Raw genomic sequence first — 25,549 nt, 5'->3', positions numbered from 1 at the left:
AAAGATTTGAAGGTAGGAGTTGCACTTGAAGCTGGCTGTGTGGGACCTCAGGCGTGATGGCAGCTGCGAGTAGTTTTCATGCCCAGGGTTTTCTGCTCAGCACTGAGATGAGATAACTCACGTCATGCCGGTTTCGGTGGGGACTCGGTGGTTGAGTAAGACACCAAGCTACTTCCGATATTCGCCTCAACCAGCCGAACATCAGCTGGCGCATTTAGAGAAAATTGGTATATATCTGAACTCACCTTAATGTCGCAAGAGGGGCGGATAATGGCAGAAGTCACATTTTGATGCCTATCCCTACTCTTAGGCAATATGCGGATTGCTCATTGAACAATGGAATAATTTAGTAAACGGTGAACTAAAAAACTGGGGTTGGTAGGGTTCCGCATTCTAAAAATGGTGAGACAGTTCTACGCAGATTGTTGTGCCACTCCTTTGAAAGGTCAATTTGTTCCCTCCATCTTAGAAAAAAAACGCATTCAGTTTGGTACAGTGATAAAGCTAATGTGTTTCCGAAATAGTCGCTCACGTTAAATTTAACGCCTTTCAGATAATTCCTTAAGTTCTCAATATTTGAATCATGGATTCATCAGCCAGTGAAGAAATCTTTGACGCCATCACATTGAGAACAAATTAAATATTCATTTATTGCATTGTGATAACATGAGTCCATTCGAAGTACCTCATCAATATTCCCCAAGTACAGTGATCGATGGTAGTAACTTCGAAGAAAAAAATAACTAAAACGTACAACATTTTATATTAAGTACACTTTGTCAACAAATTTACACCAAAACCGCATTTTCACATCGACATGTTCTTGCACTTTATTGTTTATCTGCACTGTAGCTTCTCTGTGGCATTTAAACTTTATTTAACACGTTCATTGCTTTACCTTGTTCTACCTCAATGTGCTGTGCAATGATTTGATCCGTATGAACATGATGCAAGGCTGGTTTTTCACTGTATCTCAGTATATGGGACAATAATAAACATTGACAGTAGAAATATCAATTCTACTTAACGCTTTTACGAAGATAATTTCCCCGTCAAATGTTTATTTGTATTTCCCTTCAGCTTTAACAATATGTTGTAACATTTAGGCGCAAAGATACAGAAAAGTAAGCCAAAACTCGAGGCCGGAATAGCAAACACTTACACGGCCACAGTGAAATTCCCGGTAGAACTGACATAAGCTGGAATGAAAGATATCCAAACAACCTGGAAAATTAGCATATGCGAAATCTAATGTATTCACCTCGTTGAAATTATTTGGCAAATTTCGTGCCAAAAAAAAGCAACGGTAAAGCAAACCTATGACAGGCAATCAATATAACCCAGGATCCCACGTCACATTCAATAAAGATCATTTCGTTCGAGTAGGCCATGATTTTTACTGGGCTGGGGATTTGATTAGCTAGACTGTGCATATTAAGCACTGTAGCAGTGTAAGGAGAAGCACAGTCAAGCGCTGTTGTAAGGGAGAAAACCACTTGGCCATGTTATTGCTGGGTAGTTTCGCCTGAGATGCCATTGCCACGACAATAGTCTTGCCCAAAACATAGGAGACGTAGAGCACAAAACTAATGCTACCATAGTGTGGTGTAACATACAGGACCATGCAATCGGCTCGCCAATGAATGCGATCGAACAGAGGAAGCAAAGGTTCAGTGCGAGGAGAAGAAGGAAGGTCGGTCCCGGACCGGACCGTCACGGTCAGAGTGTCTTTGTGAAGTAGGAAAATGACACCTACCGTGGCAGTGGTACAACGTCCTATCAGGGCCAGCGTGGTCAGAACAACGCCCATCACCTCGGAAAATGAGAGAAACTCAAGATGCTTCTGTATGCATTGTTCTTGTCGATCGTTGGGCCAGGAATCGCTGGGGCACCTCATGTACTCAATGGAATCTTGAAGGAAAAAAAGACAAATTTGATTCAATAGTTAGAATGGAGAAGCCCGCGAATACTTGAACAACGACGTTATTAATTGTCAATACTTGTGGTGTTACTGATCGACATTTCCGCGCACGGAACGCAATCAAAGCAACAAATAGGCTGTCCCTTGCAAGCTGCTTTTCTTGCTCCAGGGTAGAAACTGTTTGAACAAACTGCCCGGACATCTCGTGGCAAAGAACAATAATGTGTTAATGTCTTATTTTGAAAGAAATGTTACTCGGAGGGAAGGAATCACTACTGCGCTAAAGGTGCAGTCTCACATATTGTATATGAAACGGACCCAAGGGACCTCTTTACGCAGAGGAAATATCACTCGGACTGAAGGAAGCTCTATCGGAAGAAGCTTAAGGTGAGGTATAGAGCAGATCTGAATGGACTTGAGAGGCATCTTCTTTACACAGATGGTGGTGGGTATATGGATAAAAAAACTGCCAGAGAAAGTGGTTTAGGCAGACGCAAAAAACAATATTTAGACCCTCAGAGTGGTACATGGATGGGTAAAGTTTATAAGGATGTAGGACTTGCTGTGAAATAGGTAGGCAGCTTACTTAGCACGGGAGATTTGTATAGCAGAGCTTGTTTCTCTGCGGTATGAATCTACAGCTCGGAAAGTCACTACCTTGGCTGATCATAAAAATCAAATTATATACAGAGTAAAAGCGTGCAGGTACAGAGCGCTTATCCTGTTAGTAATGGTATGACAGCTCGTAATTATGTACAGCTGTCTATAACTCAGCCGGTCCTGACCGGAGACATCCTATAATTTATCTATAATTCAATTCCATCAAGTATCTCAATCCTGTTATAGAAGGACAGTTGTCGATTGGCTACTTAAACAAGTTATTGCTGTTGCCAATACAGCCGCTGTTTCATATATTACCTCACTGCGATCACTAGTCCAGACAATCAACAGTCCACAATATCGTACGTAACTTCCGAGTCTCCGTTTTCATCGCAATTTATCCTTTCCCCGATCTTAGCTAATTTAGCGATTGCATGTAATGCAAAACCTACCAGAGGAAGGCACGGACGATGGAACAGAACATTGGGCACCCAATGGTTTACATAGCAAAGAATTTTAATTGGACCGTGTTCTACGTACCTTTCACGGCTGAAGATTTGGTTGCGCAAGGCTGATTGACAAATGGACATTCGCCACTTTTACACGAAACATATCGTGGAGTGCGTGGGCTCCACGATAAGTGGCCTCATAAACTTTGTTTGTCTCTCTCAGTCCAGATGTTTCCATGTAGCTGTTAGACACAGTCAGATACGTTTTGTCGAGCAATTTCGTTAAATCAACTGACCATGTCCGCTTGAGTGAGAAAAAAACACCAAGACTCTCGTAGATGTTGTTGGAATAATGCGGATAACATGAAGTAACCTTTCTCTCGGACACCTCCTGTGAAAAGACTCAGAGAAAGCAATACAAACCCCAAGCTGCTGAACCGTCTCAGTGAAGGCCTGCATTTCAAAGTTGCCGTAATCGTTTTCGCTGATCACAGTTCTAATCCAAGTCCATCCAAAGCGCTTTAAAAGTTGAGTCAATGCTTTGGTCTGGAAATAATCGCTTGGGATCGTTTGAAAGAAGGAGGGAATTTTTCGCCTGTTGCTGAGGCAAGCAGAGGTGGTGAAATAGCTAACCTTGTCAGAAACCGCAAGGCAAACAGAAAAATACAAGGACATTATTTCGTTGTCGTGGAATAAAGTTCGGGCGAAAACCGGTATCTACATTTACAGTTCTACAGCTGGCGTATTCCATAGAATTATAGTACAGCATGGAGGCAGATCTTTCCACCCAGCTCCTCTCTGCCAACCAATATGACCATAAGACACAGGAGAAGAGACAGACCATTTAACCTTCTCGCCATATCCTTTGATGCTCTGACCAATCATGAAACGATCAACTTCCACCTGAAATATACAGACGAACTTGGCCTCCACCACAGGCTGTGGCAGAGCATCCCACGGAATTCCTACTCTCTGGCTAAAAATTAAATCATGCTTTCCTTTGTCCTTAAACGTCGGCCTTTAATTTTGAGGCTGTGCCCTCTCTTTCTGGATACCCCCACCATAGGAAGCATTCTCTCCACATCCACTCAATGTAGTCCTTTCAACATTCGGTAGGTTTCAATAAATCCCCCCGCATTTTTTTTACGTTCCAGTGACTATAGGTCGAACGCTGTCAAAAGCTCCTGATTCATTAATCCCTTCATCCACGGAAAGCTCCTTAGGACTCTCTTCAATTGCAACACAACCTTTCTGAGATGTGGGGCCTAAACCCGTTGACAATACTCCAAGCGGGGCCTGACTAGTGTCTTATAAAGACTCAGAACTATCTCCTTACTTTTACATTCCTTTCCCCTTGATATAAATGCTGACATTGCAGTTGCTTTCTTTACCACAGACTCAACTTGTAAATCAACCTTCTGGGAGACTTGCATGATGACTCCTAAGTCCCTATGCACCTCGGATGTTTGAACCTTCTCCCCATTTAGAGAAAAGTCTGCACTATTGTTCCTTTTATTAATATGCATTATCATAAATTTCTGAACACTATATTCCATCTACCACGTTTTGTCCATTCTTTCAATTTGGCTACATCCTGCTGCAATCGCTTTGCCTTCTCAGCGCTACCTACCAATCCACAAACCTTTGTATTATCCACAAACCTTGCCAAAAAACTCATAAGCTATTCCCGTCTGGCCTTCATGCTTCTAACATTTTCCAGTCTTTATACCTGCTCAGTCTCCTTTTAATTGTTTGAATTGAACCTGTCTCAAAATCTTCCTCTGGGAACTCGTCCGACATACCCACCTGATTTCCCCAACCTATCTGCAAATTCAAATCCCCCAAGACTATCATAACATTGCCTTTTTGATATGCCTATTTTTTACGTCCCGTTACAGAACCATAGAACTATAGAACATTACAGCACAGAAACAGGCCATTTGGCCCTCTTGGCTATGCCGAACCATTTTTCTGCCTCGTCCCACAGACCTGCACCAGGACCATATCCCTCCATACATCTCTCTTCCATGTATCTGTCCAAGTTTTTCTTAAATGTTAAAAGTGAGCCCGCATTTACATCTTCATCTGGCAGCTCATTCCACACACCCACCACTCTCTGTGTGAAGAAGCCCCCCACTAATGTTCCCTTTAAACTTTTCCCACTTCACCCTGAACCCATGTCCTCTGCTTTTTCTCTCCCCTAGCCTCAGTGGAAAAAACCTTCTTGCATTCCCTCTATATATACCCATCATAAATTTATATACCTCTATCAAATGTCCCCTCATTCGTCTACGCTCTAGGGAATAAAGTCCTAACTTATTCAACCTTTCTCTGTAACTCAGTTTCTCAAGTCCTGGCAACATCCTTGTAAACCTCCTCTGCACCCTTTCAACTTTATTAATATCCTTCCTGTAACTTGGTGGCCAAAACTGCACTCAATACTCCAAACTCGGCCTCACCAATGCATTACACAACCTCACCATAACATTCCAACTCTTATACTCAATACTTTAATTTATAAAGATCAATGTACCAAAAGCTCTCTTTACGACCCTATCTACCTGTGACGCCACTTTTGGGGAATTTTATATCTGTATTCCCAGATCCCTCTGTTCTACTGTACTCCTCAGTGCCCTACCATTTATCTTGTATGTTCTACCTTGGGTTGTCCTTCCAAAGTACAATACCTCACATTTGCCTGTATGAAACTCCATCTGGCATTTATCAGCCCATTTTTCCTGCTGGTCCAACTCCCTCTGTATGCTTTGAAAACCTTCCTCACTGTTCACTACACCTCCAATCTTTGTATCATCAGAAAATTTACTGATCCAATTTACCACATTATCATCAAGAGCATTGATATAGATGACAAATAACAATGGATCCAACTCTGATCCCTGTGTGCATCACTAGTCGCAGGCCTTCACCCAGAGAAGCAATCCTCCACTACCACACTCGGACTTCACACATTGAGTCAATGTCTAATCCAATTTATTACCTCACCATGTATACCTAGCGACTGAATCTTCCTAACTAACCTCCCATGCGGGACCTTGTCAAACGCCTAACTGAAGTCTATGTAGTCAATGATACTAAGCTGGGTGGCAGTGTGACATGTGATGAGGATGTTAGGAGAATTCAGGGTGACTTGGATAGGCTGGGTGAGTGGGCAGATACTTGGCAGATGACGTTTAATGTGAATAAGTGTGAGGTTATCCACTTTGGGAGTAAGAACAGGAAGGCAGATTATTATCTGAATGGTGTAGAGTTAGGTAAGGGAGAAATACAAAGAGATCTAGGAGTCCTTGTTTATCAGTCACTGAAGGTGAATGAGCAAGTGCAGCAGGCAGTGAAGAAGGCTAATGGAATGTTGGCCTTTATTACAAAGGGAATTGAGTACAAGAGCAAGGAAATCCTTTTTCATTTGTACAGCGCCCTGGTGAGACCACACCTGGAGTATTGTGTACAGTTTTGGTCTCCAGGGTTAAGGAAGGACATCCTGGCTGTAGAGGAAGTGCAGCGTAGATTCACAAGGTTAATTCCTGGGATGTCAGGACTGTCTTACGCAGAGAAGTTAGAGAGACTGGGCTTGTACACCCTGGAAATAAGGAGATTGAGAGGGGATCTGATTGCAATATATAAGATTATTAAGGGATTGGACAAGATAGAGGCAGGAAATATGTTCCAGATGCTGGGACATTCCAGTCCCAGAGGATATGGTTTAAGAATAAGGGGTAGGTCATTTAGGACAGAGTTAAGGAAAAACTTCTTCTCCCAGAGAGTTGTGGGGGTATGGAATGCACTGCCTCAGAAGGCAGTGGAGGCCAATTCTCTGGATGCTTTCAAGAAGGAGCTAGATAGGTATTTTATGGATAGGGGAATCAAGGGATATGGGGACAAGGCAGGAACCGGGTATTGATAGTAGATGATCAGCCATGATCTCAGAATGGCGGTGCAGGCTCGAAAGGCCGAATGGTCTACTTCTGCACCTACTGTCTATTGTCTATTGTCTATTGTCTATTGTCTATTTTCATTTCATTTTTCAATCTTTTTATTGATTTCCAGTAAAAAAATATACAAATCAGAGGAGAAGTTTAGCAAACAGATAATACGAAAGACATATAAACAGAAATAAAGAAAAGCATATATTGTCAAAATAAAATAGGTGTAATGTTGCGCTGTTATATACACAGTATAATCAAAAAACCACTACTCCTCTTAACAAATCGTAAAAAAAATTGGAAAATTTTATTTATGTAAAGGAAAAACCATTAAACTAAATTAGAACAAAAAAAAAGAAAAGAAAAGAAAAGAAAGATTCGGCAGTCCATTTGAGGATAAAATTAGAAGAAAACAGAAAGAGAAAAAAAACATCCTTCCAGTCACATCCAAACCTTCACAGATAAGGATTTTCCCTAAAGAGAACAAAGAAAAATAAATAAGTAAAAACTAAATTAAATCATATGAAAATATTGAATAATAGGTCGCCAGACTTGCTCAAAATTAAAAGATTGTAGCGAAGTACCACATATAGAGCTAGAAACAACGACACGGAGTTGGTAAATCGTTTCGAGACTAGTTTATTCAAATTTTGCGGCGATGGCATTTAATCCCAGCTCCCGCCCTCTCCGGGCGGAAATGACGTCAGAGATGCATAACCAAAGTCTCTCCCCGCGCGCGGGCTATTTGGGAGCTGGTTTGACTGCGCAGAAACTGGGTCGCCACAAGATGTTTCAAACGTCCGGCTTCTAATTTTCTCCAAGCCTAGACATGACATAATGGAGGAGAACCAATAGAAAACAGTAGGTCGATTAGAATCTTTCCAGTATAACAAGATAGCTCTCCTAGCTGGTAAAGTTGAAAAGGCTATCACATGTTGAGCGGAAGCAGATACTCTGCCTACTTCCTTTGGAATAATCCCAAAAATTGCCGTAGGTGTATTGGGTTGAACATCCACATATATAACTTTGATAGTATTCTAAACACATCTCTCCAAAAATTATTTAAGCTTGCACAGGACCAAAACGTATGAGTTAATGTAGCTACCTCTACGTTACATCTGTCACAAATAGGTCTTATATTAGGAAATATATGCGCCAATTTATCTTTAGACATATGGGCCCTGTGTACTATCTTAAACTGAATTAAGGAATGGCGTGCACAGATAGATGAATTATTAGCTAGATAATAAATTTTACTCCATTGATCATCTGAAAGTGAATGTTGAAGTTCTATTTCCCAAGTGTGTTGAACCCTATCATTAGGTGACATGCGAGCATTCATTAACTGTTTATAAATAATAGCTATTAATCGTTTTTGAAATAGTTTCAGCTGAAAAATAGCATAAGCCAAATTTGAAGAATAGGCCAAGGGATAACTCGGTAAAGAATCACGTAAAAAATTCCTAACCCGTAAATATCTAAAAAAATGTGTTAGAGATATCATATTTATCCATTAACTGCGAAAAAGATATTAAACAATCCTATAAGAACAAATCTAAAAAAGTTTTTATTCCTTTAGTTTTCCATATTAAAAAAACCTTATCCAGAGTTGATGGATTAAAAAAAAATTGGAATAAATATTACTAGAGAATAAAACATTATTTAATTCAAAAAATCTACGAAACTGAAACCAGATTTTTAAAGTATGTTTAGCAATAGGGTTGAGAGCTTGTCTACCTATTCTGGAGAGCGAAAAGGGAAGAGGAGCTCCTAATAAAGAAGCTAAAGAAAACCCCGTTACCGAATTTTCCTCCAAATATAACCATGGAGGGCGATCCTGGTTATCTATATCATAAATCCAAAAAGTAATATAACGAATATGAATTGCCCAATAATAAAATCTAAAGTTTGGTAGGACCAGTCCTCCAGCTTTTTTTGATTTTTGCAATAAAAGTTTATTCACTCTAGAGCTTTTGTTATTCCAAACATAAGACAAAATCATAGAATATATTTTATCAAAAAATGTTTTCGGAACAAAAGAGGGAACTGCTTGAAATGTATATAAAAAGTTAGGTAAAATAACCATTTTTATAGCATTAATTCGACCTATCAATGACATCGATATAGGCGACCATTTAGAAAGCGCTTGTTAAGTATACTCAATTAGAGGGGAGAAATTATGCATATAGGTCCTTAAAATTTTTAGTAATTTTGATACCGAGATAAGTGAAATGGTTTTTAGCAATATTAAAAGGTATTTGATCGTAATAATCAGAATAATTGTTCATAGGAAATAATTCACTTTTACATAAATTAAGTTTATATCCAGAGAAAATACTAAATTCCGTAAATATAGATAGCATAAAAGGAATAGATTTCCTAGGATTTGAAATGCAAACTAATAACTCATCCGCGTATAACGAAACCTTATGTAATTTATCCCCTCTCTAAATACCCTGCACAGAATTAGAATCCCTAAGAGTGATAGCAAGTGGTTCTGAAACCAAATTAAATGATAATAGACTAAGAGGACATCCCTGGCGGGTTCCTCTATTAAATTTAAAATAAGGAGAATTTTGATTATTAGTTATAACCGCAGCCACCGGGGCATGGTAAATCAATTTAATCCAGGAAATAAATCCCGGGCCAAAATTAAACCTCTTCAAAACCTGAAAGAAATAAGGCCACTCTACCCTATAAGAGGCTTTCTCTGCATCCAGAGATACAATACATTCAGATTCTTTGACTGAGGGGGAATAAATGATATTTAACAATCTTCGAATATTGAAATCCTGTTTGATCATTTGAGATAACATTAGGCAAAATATTCTTAAGTCTATTAGCTAGAATCTTGGAGAAAATTTAAAAATCTACATTCAATAAAGAAATAGGTCTATAGGATACACATTCCAGTGGTTCTTTTCCTTTTTTAAGAATCAATGAAATTAATGCCTCATAAAAAGTTTTTGGGAGGTTCCCAGAGGATATAGAATCGGTAAATGTTTGATGAAGATGTGGTATAAGCATTTCTTGAGAAGTCTTGTAAAATTCTACCCTATAACCATCAGGTCCTGGAGCTTTCCCTAATTGCACAGAGGATATAGCCTTGGCTATCTCCTCTTGTTTAATAGCTGCATCTAATATATCAACATCTTGAGTCGAAATTTGGGGTATATTTAACCTTTGTAAAGTATTTTCATTGTAATAGTATTATCAGAGAATTCAGATTTATAAAGATTAGAATAGAAATCCATAGATATCTTATTAATTTCATAAGGATCTAAAGCTTAAATTCTATCTGTTCTAAGAATTTTTAAAATCTGTCTTCTGACCATCCCAGCTTTTAACTGACCCGCCAAAAGCTTAGCAGATTTTTCCCCATGTATATAAAATAAACTTTTGAATTTAAAAACGTGCTGTTCAATGGGAAAGGTCAGAAGCAAATCATACTGTAATTGAACTTAGACCCTTTCTTTATATAGGTCCTCAGTAGGTTTAACTGAATGCACTTTATCTACTCTTTAATTTTATTAATAGGCACTGACAATTCCGCTTTAGTTATCTTTCTCAAAACTGCTGAATATGAGATTGTCTATCACCAAAGAAAAGATTTCAACATGTCCCATATAAACAGGTTTGACATTCCTTCAATTGTACTAAATTCAAAATATATAGAAATTTGCTCCTTAATAAAACTAACAAAAGCTGGATCATGTAACAGTACGGGATTCCATCTCCGCTGTGACATTTTGAAAAAGCTATCCGAAAGCTTCAGGGTTAACTTTAAAGGCGGCTGATCTGAGAGCGCAATGATGTAATATGCACACTCAACAACGGAATACAACAAACGTGTATTAAAAAAAAAGTAATCAATTCGATAATACTTATGATGAACGTGTGAGAAAAAAGAGAAATCTTTATCATTGGGGTGTTTATATCTCTAGATATCGACCAGGACATATTCTATGTAGTCAACATCCACTGCCTTCCCTACATGCACTTTCCTAGTAACCTCCTCGAAAAATCCTAAATGATTTGTTAAACATGACCTACCACGTACAAAGCCATGTTGACTGTCCTTAATAAATCCCTGTCTATCCAAATACTTGTAGATCCTGTCTCTTAGTACTCCTTCCAATAATTTGCCTACTACCGACGTCAAACCTACCGGCCTATAATTTCCCAGATTACTTTTAGAGACTTTTATAAACAACGGAACAACGTGAGCTATCCCCCACTCCTCCAGCACCTCAGCAGTAGATACCGACATTTTAAATATATCTGCCAGGGCCCCTGCAATTTAAACACCAGTCTCCTTCAAGGTCCGAGGGAATCCCCTGTGAGATCCTGGGGATTTATCTACTCTGAATTGCCCCAAGATAGCAAGCAGCTCCTCCTCTTCAATCTGCATAGGTTCCATGACGTCACTACTTGTTTGTCTCATTTCCATTGACTCCATGCCAGTTTCCTTAGTAAATACAAACGCAAAAAAACGCATTTAAGATCTCCCCCATTTCTTTTGGTTCCATACATAGCCTACCACTCCGATCTTCAAGAGGACCAATTTTATCCCTGACTATACTTTTGCTCTTAATGTACATGTGGACGCTCTTTCGATTATCCTTCACCTTGACTGCCAAAGCAGGCTCATGTCTTCTTTTAGCCCTCCTGATTTCTTTCTTAAGTATTTCCTTGCACTTTTTATACTCCTCAAGTACCGGAGTTTGAGTTTGTAGCCCACATCCCGGCTAGTATTCTGCGGCCTATATATAACGCCCATCAGTTTCTAACCCATTGCAGCTTTTTTACTCTACCCACTGGGATCTGCAACTTTGGATTGTGTCTCCTCTTTCAAAGAATTTAATTGTGTATTTTTTATCAACAGAATCACGCCAACCTCTCTGCCAACTTGCCCGTCCTTTCGATAGAACTTGTATCCTTGAATGACAAGCTCTCAGCTATGACCTTTTTTTCAACCCCGGCTCAGTGAAGCCCACAACGACATACCAGCCAATCCCAAACTGTGCAACAAGGTCATCAAAGAAGAAGGGCCAAACTCGTTTTGGCTGAAAGAAGGGCGACAGTAACTCAGATAACCGAACGTTAAAACAGGAGTGTGCAGAAGAGCAATTCTGAACGCAAAACACGTTACGGTGGATGAGCAACAATCAGATAAGTAGTAACGTGCGTGTGTTCATCATAGTGCACCGCATTGTTCCGAACATCATACGTCATATCACATATGTACCTTCATCCTGATCGTTATGCATTTCATATGTCCAGAATCCACTATACTTTTTGAAACGCTTTCGCAGCTTGCCCTGCTAATATCGAGAAGCAATTCACTTCTACCTCATGATCTCACTGATCTACCCCTTTTACCACTGACCACCCGCATCAATCTGGCCCCTTCCCCCTCGCAGAATCACAAGTACATAACGTCATAGAAACAGAACTTTCAAGAGAAAATATTATAATAAAATTTAGAAGAAAACTCAGTTAGAATAAAGAAATAAGGAAGTCCGTTTTGCTGCAAGGTCATCAGAGCGAAGACAGTGTTGGAAAACTGCTGTGATTGGGGTTGTGCCGTTTCTTTCAAAACCGAAAGGTTGAATAGGTGTTATAATTGACCTGGCAGTGTGGGACCGCAGGCGTGATGGCACGTGCGGGTAGTTTGCATGACCATATAGTACTGAGATGAGAAAAACCTTTGTCCTGTGGGGGCCTGTGGTGACTCGCAGTTGAGTGAAGCAGCAGAACTTATTTAATATTCTCCTAAGCCAGAGCAACAAGATATCAAATGCTGCATTTAGAGGAAATTCGTTCTATATCTAAAATTTCTTTAATGTTGCAGATTGAGGAGAAAATATGCCAAGGACGCGTTTTTCATTCAAATCTCCTTTGGTAACGAATATGCACATTGATCATTATACAATGAAGTCACTTTAGTGCGCAGAGAAATAAAAAAAAAAGGCCGTGGTGATTGTGTGGTTCTGTATTCTGAACATAACGAAAGATATGGTGGAAACTGTCCCATTGTGTCTGACCTTTAAAATATCGATTTTGTCCCGTCATCTATTTGGTAAGATGATAATGCTAATAAGTTTCCAATATATCTGCTCACTATAAATCTATCGGTTTTCAACCAATGTATTACATTCTCAATATTTAAATCGTAGATCTACCCCCCAATAAGTAAATCGAGGACAATTTTTGATTGGGAATGAATTAAATACATGTTTATTGAGCAGTAACAAAACCAATGCATTCAAAGTACGGAAGCAATATTCCCCACTTACAAACCTCGATGGCAGTAAATTTGAAGAAGAGCAGGATAACTAAACGGACAAGATTTTACAGAGGAGCCGGTTATATCAGAAGTACTCTGTATCAACAAATTTACTTCGGGACCTCATATTCACATTGTTATGATCTTGAACTTTAATGTTTCCCTGCACTACACTTTATCAGTAGCTTTTAAACCTCATTTGCATTGTCAATGCTTTATCTTGTTCTACCTCAATGCATCCGTACGAAGAGTATGCAAGATCAGTTTCAACTGTATCGAGGTACTTGTGACAATAATAAACAAGTACCAGTTAATTAACATTAATGCCACTTAAAGTCTTCACGAGGGCGCTTTGCCCATCAAATGTTTCTTTGTATTTCTCTCCGGCTTTAACAATATGATGTAACATTTAGGTGCAAAGATACAGAAAAGTAAGCCGAAACTGGAAGCCAAAATGGCAAACACTTCCACTGCCACAGTGAATTTCCCGGGAGAACTGACGTAAGCTGGAATGAAAGATATCCAAACAGCGCAGAAAATTATCATGCTAAATGTAATGTATTTCGCCTCGTTGAAATTATCTGGCAAATTCCGTGCCAAAAAGGCAACGGCAAAGCAAACCAATGACAGGCAACCAATGTAACCCAGCACGCAGTAAAATGCTACTTCGGACCCAACGTCACATTCGAGAAGAATCACTTCGTTCGAATAGGCCATGTTTTTCATAGGGAGAGGTGGGAATTTAATGATCCAGACGGTACATATTAAACACTGTAGCAATGTAAGAAGAAACACAGTCAGGCGCTGTTGTAGGGGACCAAACCACTTGGACACGTTATTGCTGGGTAACTTTGCCTGAAATGCCATCACCACAACAATAGTCTTGCCCAAAACACAGGAGACACAAAGAACAAAACTAACACCAAACATGGTGTGGCGTAACATACAGGACCACGCCGACGGCTCGCCAATGAATGTGATTGAACAGAGGAAGCAAAGGCTCAGCGCGAGGAGAAGAAGGAAGCTGAGCTCAGCATTGTTCGCTTTCACGATGGGAGTGTCTTTGTGAAACAAGATAATACCACCTATCGTGGCAGTGAAGCAAGTTCCGATCAATGCCAGCGTCGTCAGAACAACCCCCATCACCTCGGTAAATGAGAGAAAGTCAACCTGCTTCTGTATGCATTGGACTTGCAGGTCGTTGGGCCAGGAATCGCTGGGGCACCTCATGCACTCAATTGAATCTTGAAGGAAGAAAGGAAAAGCTGATTTATAAGCAGTCTGGTGACGCCTGCGGCCACACGAACAATAAATATGTTTCTTGTCCATACCTGTGGCGTTACTGATCGTACCTTCGGCGCACAGAATGCAATCAAAGCAACAAATAGGCTGTCCCTTGCGAGCTGCTTTTCTTGTTCCAGGGGAACAGCTGTTGGAACAAACTGCCCGGGGTATCTCATAGAAAAGCAGAAACGCGTATTAATGCTTTTTTTGAAAGGTAATATCACTACGTGCGACGGAACACCTACTGGGTTCAAGCTGTAGCGTCGGCAAATTTAAAAGGGACCTGAGGGGTAATTACTTCATGCAGAGAAATTATCTGCACCACAATAGGTTTAATGTGAGGCGCGACACAGAGTTTAATTGACTTGAGAAGCGTTTTCTCCATCCGGAAGTTTATAAGTGTCTGGAAATACTGACACAGGGTAGTTAAGAAGGCCTATGGGTTGCTAGGCTTCATTAACAGAGGGATTGAGTTCAAGAATAGAGAAGTCATTTTGCAACTCTACAAATCTCTGGTGAGACCGCACTTAGAGTATTGTGTTCAATTCTGGTCACCTCATTATAGGAAAGATGTGGAAGCTATGGAGAGGGTGTAGAGGAGATTTACCAGGATATTGCCTGGTTTGGAGAACAAGTCATATGAAGCAAGGTTAGCGGAGCTGGGACCTTTCTCTTTGGAGTGTAGAAGAATGAGAGGGGACTTGATAGAGGTCTACAATATTATGAGAGACATAGGTAGGGTGGATAGTCAGTACCTGTTTCCCAGGGCACCAATAGCAAAATAGCGCATAGGTACAAAATCAAAGGAGGGAAGTTTAGGGGAGACATCAGGGGGAAATATTTTATACAGAGGGTTGTAAGTGCCTGCAATGACTTACCAGGGATGGTGGTGGACGCTAAAACATTAAGGGTATTTAAGAGACTCTTGGACAGGCAAATGTATGAAAGAAAAATGGAGGGTTACAGGGTAGTGTGGGTTTAGTACTGTTTTTTAAGGATTATATAGGTTGGCACAACATAGAGGGCTGAAGGACCTGTACTGTGCTGTAGTATTCAATGGTTCTATGGTTCTAGGAAGCAGTTTAGGTATGTGCAATAAAACCGTTTAGACGCTTAGATGGATGGCACAGGTTTATAGTGATGTGGGCAGCGCGAGCAAATAGGTGTGCCCCTTGTCAGCACGGGTGAGTTAGTTGTTAGAGTCTGTTTCTCTACTGTATAAATCTCTGGCTCGAACTATCTGTACGTTCTTTGATCTTTCTCACTATTGTATACAGGGAATAATTCATCAACAAATTCATCGTGCATTTTTCTGTGTGTAATTCCTCCAAATTGCCAGCGCAAAGAATTTTTTTCCAATATTTTCAACTAGGAAATATATGCAACCCCTGGCAATTAATGTGATACACAGATATATATGCGATACACACACACACACACACACACACACACACACACACACACACACACACACACACACACACACACACACACACACACACACACACACACACACACACACACACACACACACACACACACACACACACACTATTCCCGGGTTAGGAACGTCCAAATTAGCCGTCCAGCCACATATCGTTTCCGGGTATCGAATGCCTCCCGTTTTTAAAGATTTCCGTAAATAGTTTCTGACCGTAAGTCGGAAAACACACAAAATAACTCGACGTGCCCAGCACCCTTCCATACTACTGAACTGAAAAGTATTAAAATATTGTCCGATAATACAGAGGAATTACTAAAAGTGGAGCAATGAAGAAACAGAAAGAGATCGAGAGAGAGAGAGAGAGAGAGAGAGAGAGAGAGAGAGAGAGAGAGAGAGAGAGGAGAGAGAGAGAGAGAGGGCGAGAGAGAGAGAGGAGAGAGAGAGAGAGAGAGAGAGAGAGAGAGAGAGAGAGAGAGAGAGAGAGAGAGAGAGAGAGAGAGAGAGAGAGAGAGAAAGGGAGAGTGTGAGAGAGAGCGGGACAGAGAGAGAGATGAAGAGAAAGAGGGAGGGAGAGGGAGAAAGAGATAGAGAGACTGAGCGAGGGAGAGAGAAGTGAGTGAGAGAGGGAGGGTGATGGAGAGAGACTGGCAAAAATAGTCAGAGCTAACTCTAAAGACTCGCTGCGCCCCTGTCGGAATGAACTCGTGCAGATACGGCTGACGTTTGAACTTAGTAATGTTGTGGAGCTCGTTGTTAAGTAGAGCTGTCGTGAACTCGGACTTTCGTAACTAGGTAACGGCTGTATTGTGACATCACCAGTCTCAATCATGATACTGTGTTGCAGAAATATATTTGGCTCTTAAAAGCTAAAATTATTTTGTGAAAACAGGAAACACATTTTTACGTGTTACCTCTCTGCGACCACCAGCCCAAACAATAGATTCTTCATTTATTATGATCTGTTCTTCTGAAGGAGCGGATCCGTCATAATGTCCAACTATCAAGACAGCGGCATTCCCCAAGCTATTCACCTGCCAGTTCACAATGTCGTACGTAGGCACCGAATCTCCGTTTTCGTCGAAATTTACCCTTTCCCCGACCTTCGTTGTGAAATTTAACGACTGCATGTAATGCAATACCTAATAGAGGTAGACACAGATGATGGAACATGACATTGGTCACCAAACATTTTTCATAAACCTCGAATTTTAATTGGATTTCCTGAATAACTTGGTCAATTCTACGTACCTGCCATGGTTGAAAATTTGAAATGTTTGCGCAAGACTGATTCACAAATGGACCTTCGCCACTTTTACACGACAACATATTATGAAGTGCATGAGCTATAGCATATGTAGCTTCGTAAACTTTGTTGGTCACCCTCAGCTGAGATGCGTCCGTGTAGGTGTTAGACACAGTCTTCAGGCTCTCCGTTCCTGTGCATTGACGAGGCTGTGCGGTGGCCGTTGCGCCCCCTGTGTTATTGTATATTCTTTTAAGGCTACAGCCGAAGGTCTTTTCCCAAAATTCTTCAACTAAAAGATTACCGGGATAGGCAGACGGATGAAAATCCGTTAAGAAGTATTTAAAGCCCGGGATATTCACTTTCCGGATGGCGATCCCGATGGACCCAGTAACGAATATTTTGTTCTCTTCTGGAGATAGAAGCGATGTTGCGATCCACGCTTCACTGCCCACCCACTGGATGCCAGAAATGTTTTGCCGAGCAATTTGCTTCAATAAACTGTCCATGTCCGTTCGAGTGAGAAAGGCCACCACGACTTTCGTGGACGCTGTCCGAATAACGCGAGTAACATGAAGTACCCTTTCTCTCGAATACGTCCGGTGAAAAGACTCAGAGAAGGCAATGCAAACACCGAGCTGATGAACTGCCTCAGTGAAGGCCTGCATCCCAAAGTTGCCATAGTCGTTGTCGCTCCTTACCGTTCCAATCCAAGTCCATCCAAACCGCCTGACGAGTTGGGCCAATGCTTTAGCTTGGAAGTAATCGCTTGGGATCGTTCGAAAGAAGGAAGGGAATTTTCGCCTGTTGCTGAGACAGGCACACGTGGCGAAATAGCTAACCTGGTCAGGAACCACAAGGGAAACAAAGAGAAATAGGACAGCGACATTATTTCGGTATCGGGGATAAACCTCCGGCGAAGATCTGCATCTACGTTTACAGTGCTACACTGGCGTATTCCATACGATTATAGTGTAGCATGGGCACAGACCTTTCGGCCCAACTTCTCAATACTAATCTCTATGCCCAATAAGCTTTTCCCATTTACCTCTATTTAACCTATATCCCTCTCAGCTGTTCCATACATACGGTTATAGCGTAGCACAATATGTACACAGACCTTTCGGACCACCTGTTCTATACTGACCTAAATGCCAATTAATCTACCCTCATTTACTTGCATTTTGCCTATATGCCTTAAAACCTTTACAGTTTATGTACCTGTCCGGTTTCATTTTAACTTTTTTAAAGCACTTCCATCGGCCGCTCATTCCAAACGCCCCGCTGTCCTCTGTGTGAAAAGACTCCGCTCACGTTCCTTTGCTATCTTTCTGTCTTATATCAAATTAATGCCTTCTAGATCTTGATTTACATACCCTGGGGAAATGGTGTGCAGTTACCCTTTTTTTGAGATTTAGATTTTATACAGAGAATGGTAGAAGTAATGCAAGCCAATCAGAGAACGATTTCGAGGTGACTTTCGGATCAATAACCCATCATCACATTTGCATGGGCGCTGTCAGTATTTGCTATTTTCAAATTTGAGATTTCTTTTGTCAACAGTAATTTGAAACATAGAACATCGACATAAAATAAACTACAACGCAATACAGGCCCTTCGGCCCAACATGTACTTACTTTAGAAATTACCTCGGGTGACCCATAGCCCTCTATTTTTCTAAGCTCCCTGTACCTATACAGGATCCTCTTAAAAGACCCTATTGTATACGCATCTACCACCGTCGCCGGCAGCCCATTCTCGGCGCTCACCACTCTACGTGTAAAAATTATACCCCTGGAATCTCCGCTGTACCTACATCCAAGCATCTGTGAGGATGTACATCCAAGCACTGTGTCCTCTCGTGTTAGCCGTTTCCTCCCTGGGAAAAAAACCTCTGACTATCCACAGGATCAATGACTCTCATCATCTTATACACCTCTATCAGGTGACCACTCATCCTCCGCCGTCCCAAGGAGAAAAGGCCAAGTTCGCTCAACCTAATATCAGAAGGCATGCCCACCAATCCATACAACATCCTTGTAAATCTCCTTTGCACCCTTTCTATGGTTTCCACATCCTTCAGATCATCCTTCAGGTGATCAGAACTGGGCACAGTACTCCGACTGTGATCTGATCAGGGTCCTACATAGCAGTAACATTCAATCTCGACTTTTAAGTTCAATCTCACGGTTGAAAAGGCCAATGCACCATATGTCTTCCCAACCACACGGTCAACTTGAGCAGCAGCTTTGAGTGTCTTATTGACTAGGTCCCGAAGATCCCTCTGATTCTCCACACTGCCAAGTGTCTTGCCATTAACACTGTATTCTTCCATCAAATTTGACGTACCAAATTGTACCATCTGACAACTATCGGGGTTGAACACCATCTGCCTCTTCTCAGCCCAGTTTTGCATCCTATTAATGTCCCACTGTAACCTCTGACAGCCCTCCACACTATACACAACACCCTCGAACATTGTGTCATCAGCAAATTTACTAACCATTCCTCCACTTACTCATCCAGGTCATTTATAAAAATCACAAAGAGAAGGGGTCTCAGAACTGATCCCTGAGGCACACCACTGTTCAGTAACCTCCTTGCAGAAAATTATCCATCCACAACCACTCCTTGCCTTCTATTGCAAGCCATTTCTGGATCCAGAGAGCAATATCTCCTTGGATCCCATTCCTCTTTACTTTCTCAGTAATCCTTGCATGGGGTAGCTTATCAAATGGAGTACCTTACCTTATCATTTGGTTTATAATTTAATTTTCTTTCTGAAACCGACTAAAGTTCAAGTTAAATTTCAAGTTTAACGGAAAACAAAATCCTCCTGATCAAGGTGCACGGTAGAGTATATATAATACACACATAGCACATAAAGTAATGCTACCACAAATAAATTAACAAGTAATTCGGTGCATTTACAATCGAATTTAAAAACATCTAATCAGTTATTGGTGGCCAGCCGGTGGTGGCATCAGCACCGGACTTCAAGGGTACGACTCCGCCGGGCGCCCTGCAGCTTTAAATCCGTGCTGGCCTGAGCGTCGAACTAGCAACTTAGCTTCGGAAATCAGACAAATGCTAAGGAAACGGCAAATATTCTGCCGGATATACCACAAGCGGCGAAAAGGAACAAAAACAATAAGGCTACTGGCGCCTCATATCGATGAGACTTATGTGGTTGCAGGGAGTGCCGTAGTCTCACGGCCTGTGGGAAGAAGCTGTTCCCGCCGTTTTATTCATTGACAATGCTACGGCATTTCCTGCCTAATGGGACGGAGACAAAGACATTGAAGAGCAGGTGGAATGGTTTAATAATAATGCCGTAATGTTCCCACCAACTTCACTGTCTAGCATCCTCCGCCACCTCAGAAAAATTCCACTGATCTTTCTCTGTAGCTGAGGAAGGCTAGGTCACTGAGTGAAAGATTTCACTCAACACCTCACCATCCACCTGATGGCAACTCAAACTGAGGGTATGTTGGGGCGGTGGAGAACCACACACACACGCGCGCGCGCGCACACACATACACATACACTAAAACACACATATAAGTTGTTGCATACATATATTTGTACATGTATACATACGCGTACACATATATAATACACCAAGCTGAAACAAACAGTAAATGTATGACGTTGGATTCTAGTAAAAATGTGGATTGATGGATAAAAATTGGCCAGCCAACCGACATCTTTACTCCTTGTATCAGTTTATATTACATGAAGAACACATGCTTAACATTCTTGAAGGAAATGTGTATAACTCGTTTAATTTATGTTTTTCCTGTGAATGGTGTGTATCAGGCGCTGTATGCCTGTGATGCTGCTGAAAGTTTTCACAGCACCTGTACATACATAAACTTGTGCAGATGACCGTAAACTCTACACTCGCTTTGACGGTCGATTGTTATGGAGGAAGTTCTATATTCAGTAGTTGCTGCCCAACTAATTTATCACTGCATAAGGTGTTCTCATAAACTTTTCCCAAAGACAATGTTAAAGAGGAATGCAGAACCATAATTCCTTGAAATTGGCGTAGGGTAGTAAGTCTGGCAGTGTATGTACATTAGGTGATTATCATAGAATATAACACAAAGTCTGGCTATTCAACCATTGAATCACTCGGAAGTAATAAACTAATGCATTGAAAAACGTGAACAACTTATTCAACACGATAAAATAAGGGCACCATGTTTTGAATCTAGAGCCGCTGTCTTACGTTTGGAAATTAACTATGACGGCTCGAGAAGAGAATAATAACACCATAGCAGTAAAGAATTGTCTTACCATGGGGACTCTGAACGGACCTATTGATGCCGCAACCGCCAGAGACTGCGACGATCCCGATTCCGCCACGATGGCAGGGACGGGTAAGCGTGGGGGACAGGACTGCTGCTTGTATGCTGCGTCCTGTCCGTTGAACATTTCGAAAGCCACTTTCACTGAGAGGCGAGGTAGATTGCACGAATCATAAATCCTGTAGCCCAGTGTAATATTTGGGAGCAGAATGGGACTCCTGTTTATTTCTTCAATCGCAAATATCATCGCCCGAATAAAGCGGAATGGGCGAAATTCAAAACTGCAGGATAGAGATAAATGGCAAGTTAGTGAACTGAGAAATAGGTTTATCATTGTCACATGTTCAGAAAGAGTGTATTCGAGGCAGGCAATAAGGTGTAAAGCCATAACGAGGTCACCGTGAGGTCAATATTCCATTTTATTGTTCAATGGTCTTAGAACAGTGGAGTAGAAGTTGTCCTTGATGCTGGTGATACATTCTTTCAGACTTTTCGATCTTCTGCCAGTTGGAAAATGAGAGAAGCGAATGTATCTCGGTTGTGTGCGATCTTTGATTATGTTGGTTATTTAACCGAAGCAGGGAACAGCGTAGACAGATTATATCTTATGGCTTTATGGTTTTATCAGACTGCTTTAAGATTAGGACTAATGAACTCTAGTTATTTCTCTGCGGTGTCTTCTTTTAAGCAGACGTACTCGTGCGATGTATCACGTGGACGACTTGTGGAATTAACTTGTAATTTGTCGGCGCTCCAAAACAGCACTTTGAAAGCACATTCATATATTGCCCAGCAAAATACAGATTTGTAGCTCAAGCTGAACTACCTCATGAACAGCGATTCAGCAGCATCTGTAGAGGGAAACGATCAGTAGACGTCTGGGGACAAACCTCTAAGTGGGCTGTGTGCACTGCTGCCGTTGTGGCCACGGACACCCACGGTGTGGCTATTAAACATTTACTTTTCCCCATTTAGACTCATTCAACACGTATGTAGCAAATCTGTACAAGGTAACATTTAACATAACTTTAATTTTATTTTCTGACATTTGTATCAACCCTGTCAGGTTTTCAGACTGCTGCCACGGGTGACAGAGCCCTGAGGTTTGCTGTTACGTCAGCAACAAATGACGGGAGCTGAAACACACCATTTGTACACTGTAATCAAAACAGGAACTGCCTGATCGTTTATCGTAATTAATTTGTAAAAATGAATGAAATTCCACTGCTTGGTCAATACTACTAGATCTATTGGCGATGGTGACAGACATTTAATGATGTTTTCCTGTCAGAAGATGAATTAATTTTGCCTTGTAATGCGTATTTTCAGTTGCTGTCACAAATCATTTTCACAAGGTCTCGACACTAATCTTCGACTGTTTATTTTCGTCCATTAATGTTGTCTGACCTGCTGATTTCCTGCAGAATTTTGTGCGTAATGCTGAGGAATCGGTTTTGTTATTTTGAAATTATGAATGCAGGTAATTAATCAGAAATATAATTTACTCGATTTCCCAAAATACTCACAGAATGAAAAAGAGGACTCCTTTCGTTGACACATTATCTGTGTATGTTAAGGATGCATTTTTATGTTTCCTTATGTTATCATGACATTAAATACAAATATTGCCAGTATTACTCATGTGCGAATTAATAGGTTGACTTTAACCTATAAAAGATACATGCTCAATACGTGACTGAATCCTGGACTATAATGTTATAGGTAGCGAGCAACAGACAAGCTATCTATAACAATATAGCAGAACACTATAATACTGTAACAGAAACTGAACTTGATTTCGTCGCTCAAAATGTTATGCCTCTCCTGTCATCCAACTACTAAACTCAATCACAAAACTCAAAACTCCTGTCCTCCAACTCAGTCACAAAACTGATAATGTTCAAAACACTCAGGATCTGTGAAAGTGAAGTTTGGTTAAAGTTTCAGGGCGAAGGCCCTTCAAAAGAACATGAAATGAAAGAAGATCGAATCACCTTTACGTTAAAATAAATGTTAAACCCATCACTCGGCTCATTAAACTGACCTTTCACATTTCACAGCTCTTGGTCTGGTTTCAAATGAAAGATCCTTTTTCTCTGCACGGGAGTGCAGACCAAAAATTCCACCGATGTCGATGTCTCCTTCCTTTGATAAACTAAACACATCAAACATTTCTCTTTTTTTACATAATAGGCTGCCAGTTGACACTGCAACAGGTAAAAACAAACCCCAAAAGACCATACAGCTCATATTTGCTTTCGTTCTGACTTTTGCTGACAAAGGACCACGCAGTTTTATATTGGAGCTCATGCTTGGGCGAGCAACGTTGTTTCTCCTGATTAGGGAAATGATGCTCAGCAGGGAATAAATTCGCACTTTAATCGAATTGGAGACAAAGAAAAAGAAACGGTGTCACGCTATATGGTCGCAAATTGGCAAACATGATTACGGCCCTGTTGATCATTTGGTAAAAGTGAAAAAGCAAATTGGGAACAGCTGAAGGCTGGTATTCATAGGGATCATAATCATCCCATCTCTCGGTTTACTTCTTCTCCTGCCCTGCGGGTGATATAATTTTATGCTGAAACACAATTACTTCTGTTAAAGGGAGCGGAACAGTTGCCGATTCAGTTCAAAGCATGGAATCAAGTTGTCGGTGGTAATATGGATTCTACTGAAATATGACGGATAGCACTTCGGTTGACAGAATTTGTGGTTTATTCATGCTAATTTTATATTTCCTGATGGTTTAAATGCGAAATTGATCTAAAAGATTTTATTGTTTCCCTCAGAACTGTAACATCGCATCCTTGAAAGAAATTAGAAGCTGAACTACTGTTGCCCTCTATTGGCTCCAAATATCACCTTCCAGCCTCTATCACTAATGACACTCTTCTGTCCCCCATATGAGTGTAACGACCCTCTCAACTGGATCCCCTTATCCCTTCACAGCCCCTGTCATTATTCCCACTTTTCCCTCGACCATCTACTTATAACTCCCTCCTTAACTGCCAACGGTTGCTCCACACCTTACTCTTCATTTCCTCATGTTTGGAATATCTCCTCTATCTTTCTGTCCAGATGCAATATTTCGACTTGAAACATGGACTGCCCACTTCCCTGAGCAGATGCTGCCTGAACAGATGAGTTTGTCCAGCGTTGGGTTGTTGCTTTAATCTCCGTACACGGTATATATCCAAGTGCCTGGGAGAATAACTGAGAGCGGACGACGATATGTATCTAAACCCCAGAAGCTGATGGATCAGATCACATCTTGTCTTTAAAGAGTAACAGTGATCTGCGCTGCAAACAAATGGAGCTTTAATTGGAATTGAGAAAATACAGAGCCGCTGGGTTCAACACAAGAATGACATCTGACCAGCCCGTTCGGGGATAGATAAAGAGTCCAACTCGACTTCTCTTTGACATGATTTGTGAGAGTTATATTACTCAGTAAAATATTGTTTCTCACCCTGGAGATTATCGATACCCCACCCCCACATCTGAAAGAACATATAAACGCCTGAAACCGTATTGCCAGTCCCTTTTGCGCAATTATAAATCTTGGCACCAATGTTGTCGCAGAGGTTGCCAAAGTGAAGTTGTAAACAGTATCAAACCGCCGTAGGGGCCCGGCTCCGGATTTCTTCCTATTTACTGCCGAAGACTTTTCCATGGATGCGGATGGACGCAAGGCACCGGGGGTTTAAAATCAGAATTTTCCTTCTCCTAGGCTGACGAGCCCCACTTGTCTGAAGCAACTGCTTATGTGGCGCCGATGGTCTGCATTTGCTGCTTCTCCTGTCCGGAGCAACAGTTCCGCCGGGCCTAGTAGCTACGCCACACGTGAAGGCCAAAAGTTGGACTTGGTTGTCAGAGGCTATTAGTGACACATGCTAATTGGAGCACTCTATATCCCCACTATTATCCCCAGCTATGATAACCTTAGGAACCTCCCAACCACTGAGTTCAGGGTAAATGGCGTATAGTTTATCTTCTTCTGCCTCTCTCCCTTCTTGAAGAGAAAAGTGATACTTGAATTTTTCCAGACTTCCAGAACCATT

At 41.1% G+C, this 25,549-nt stretch overlaps 1 protein-coding gene and 1 pseudogene across 1 annotated transcript; both read right to left on the bottom strand.

Annotated features, from left to right (window-relative positions):
- Window positions 1-1,420: 1,420 nt before the first annotated feature.
- LOC140724616 (extracellular calcium-sensing receptor-like) lies at window positions 1,421-4,770 on the bottom strand (annotated as a pseudogene).
- Window positions 4,771-13,539: 8,769 nt separating this feature from the next.
- LOC140724615 (extracellular calcium-sensing receptor-like) lies at window positions 13,540-21,759 on the bottom strand. Its single transcript, XM_073039038.1, has 5 exons — window positions 21,475-21,759; window positions 17,177-18,013; window positions 16,840-17,067; window positions 14,532-14,655; window positions 13,540-14,444 (listed from the first exon to the last, which is right to left on the bottom strand). Exons 1-5 carry the CDS (start codon window positions 21,730-21,732, stop codon window positions 13,540-13,542), a joined length of 2,352 nt encoding a protein of 783 aa, XP_072895139.1. The 5' UTR covers window positions 21,733-21,759.
- Window positions 21,760-25,549: the final 3,790 nt, after the last annotated feature.

This window comes from Hemitrygon akajei, chromosome 3 (assembly GCF_048418815.1).
Source record: "Hemitrygon akajei chromosome 3, sHemAka1.3, whole genome shotgun sequence".
NCBI lineage: Eukaryota > Metazoa > Chordata > Chondrichthyes > Myliobatiformes > Dasyatidae > Hemitrygon > Hemitrygon akajei.
The sequence above is the reverse complement of the archived record's forward strand: the minus strand, read 5'-3'. Positions and strand labels throughout refer to the sequence as shown.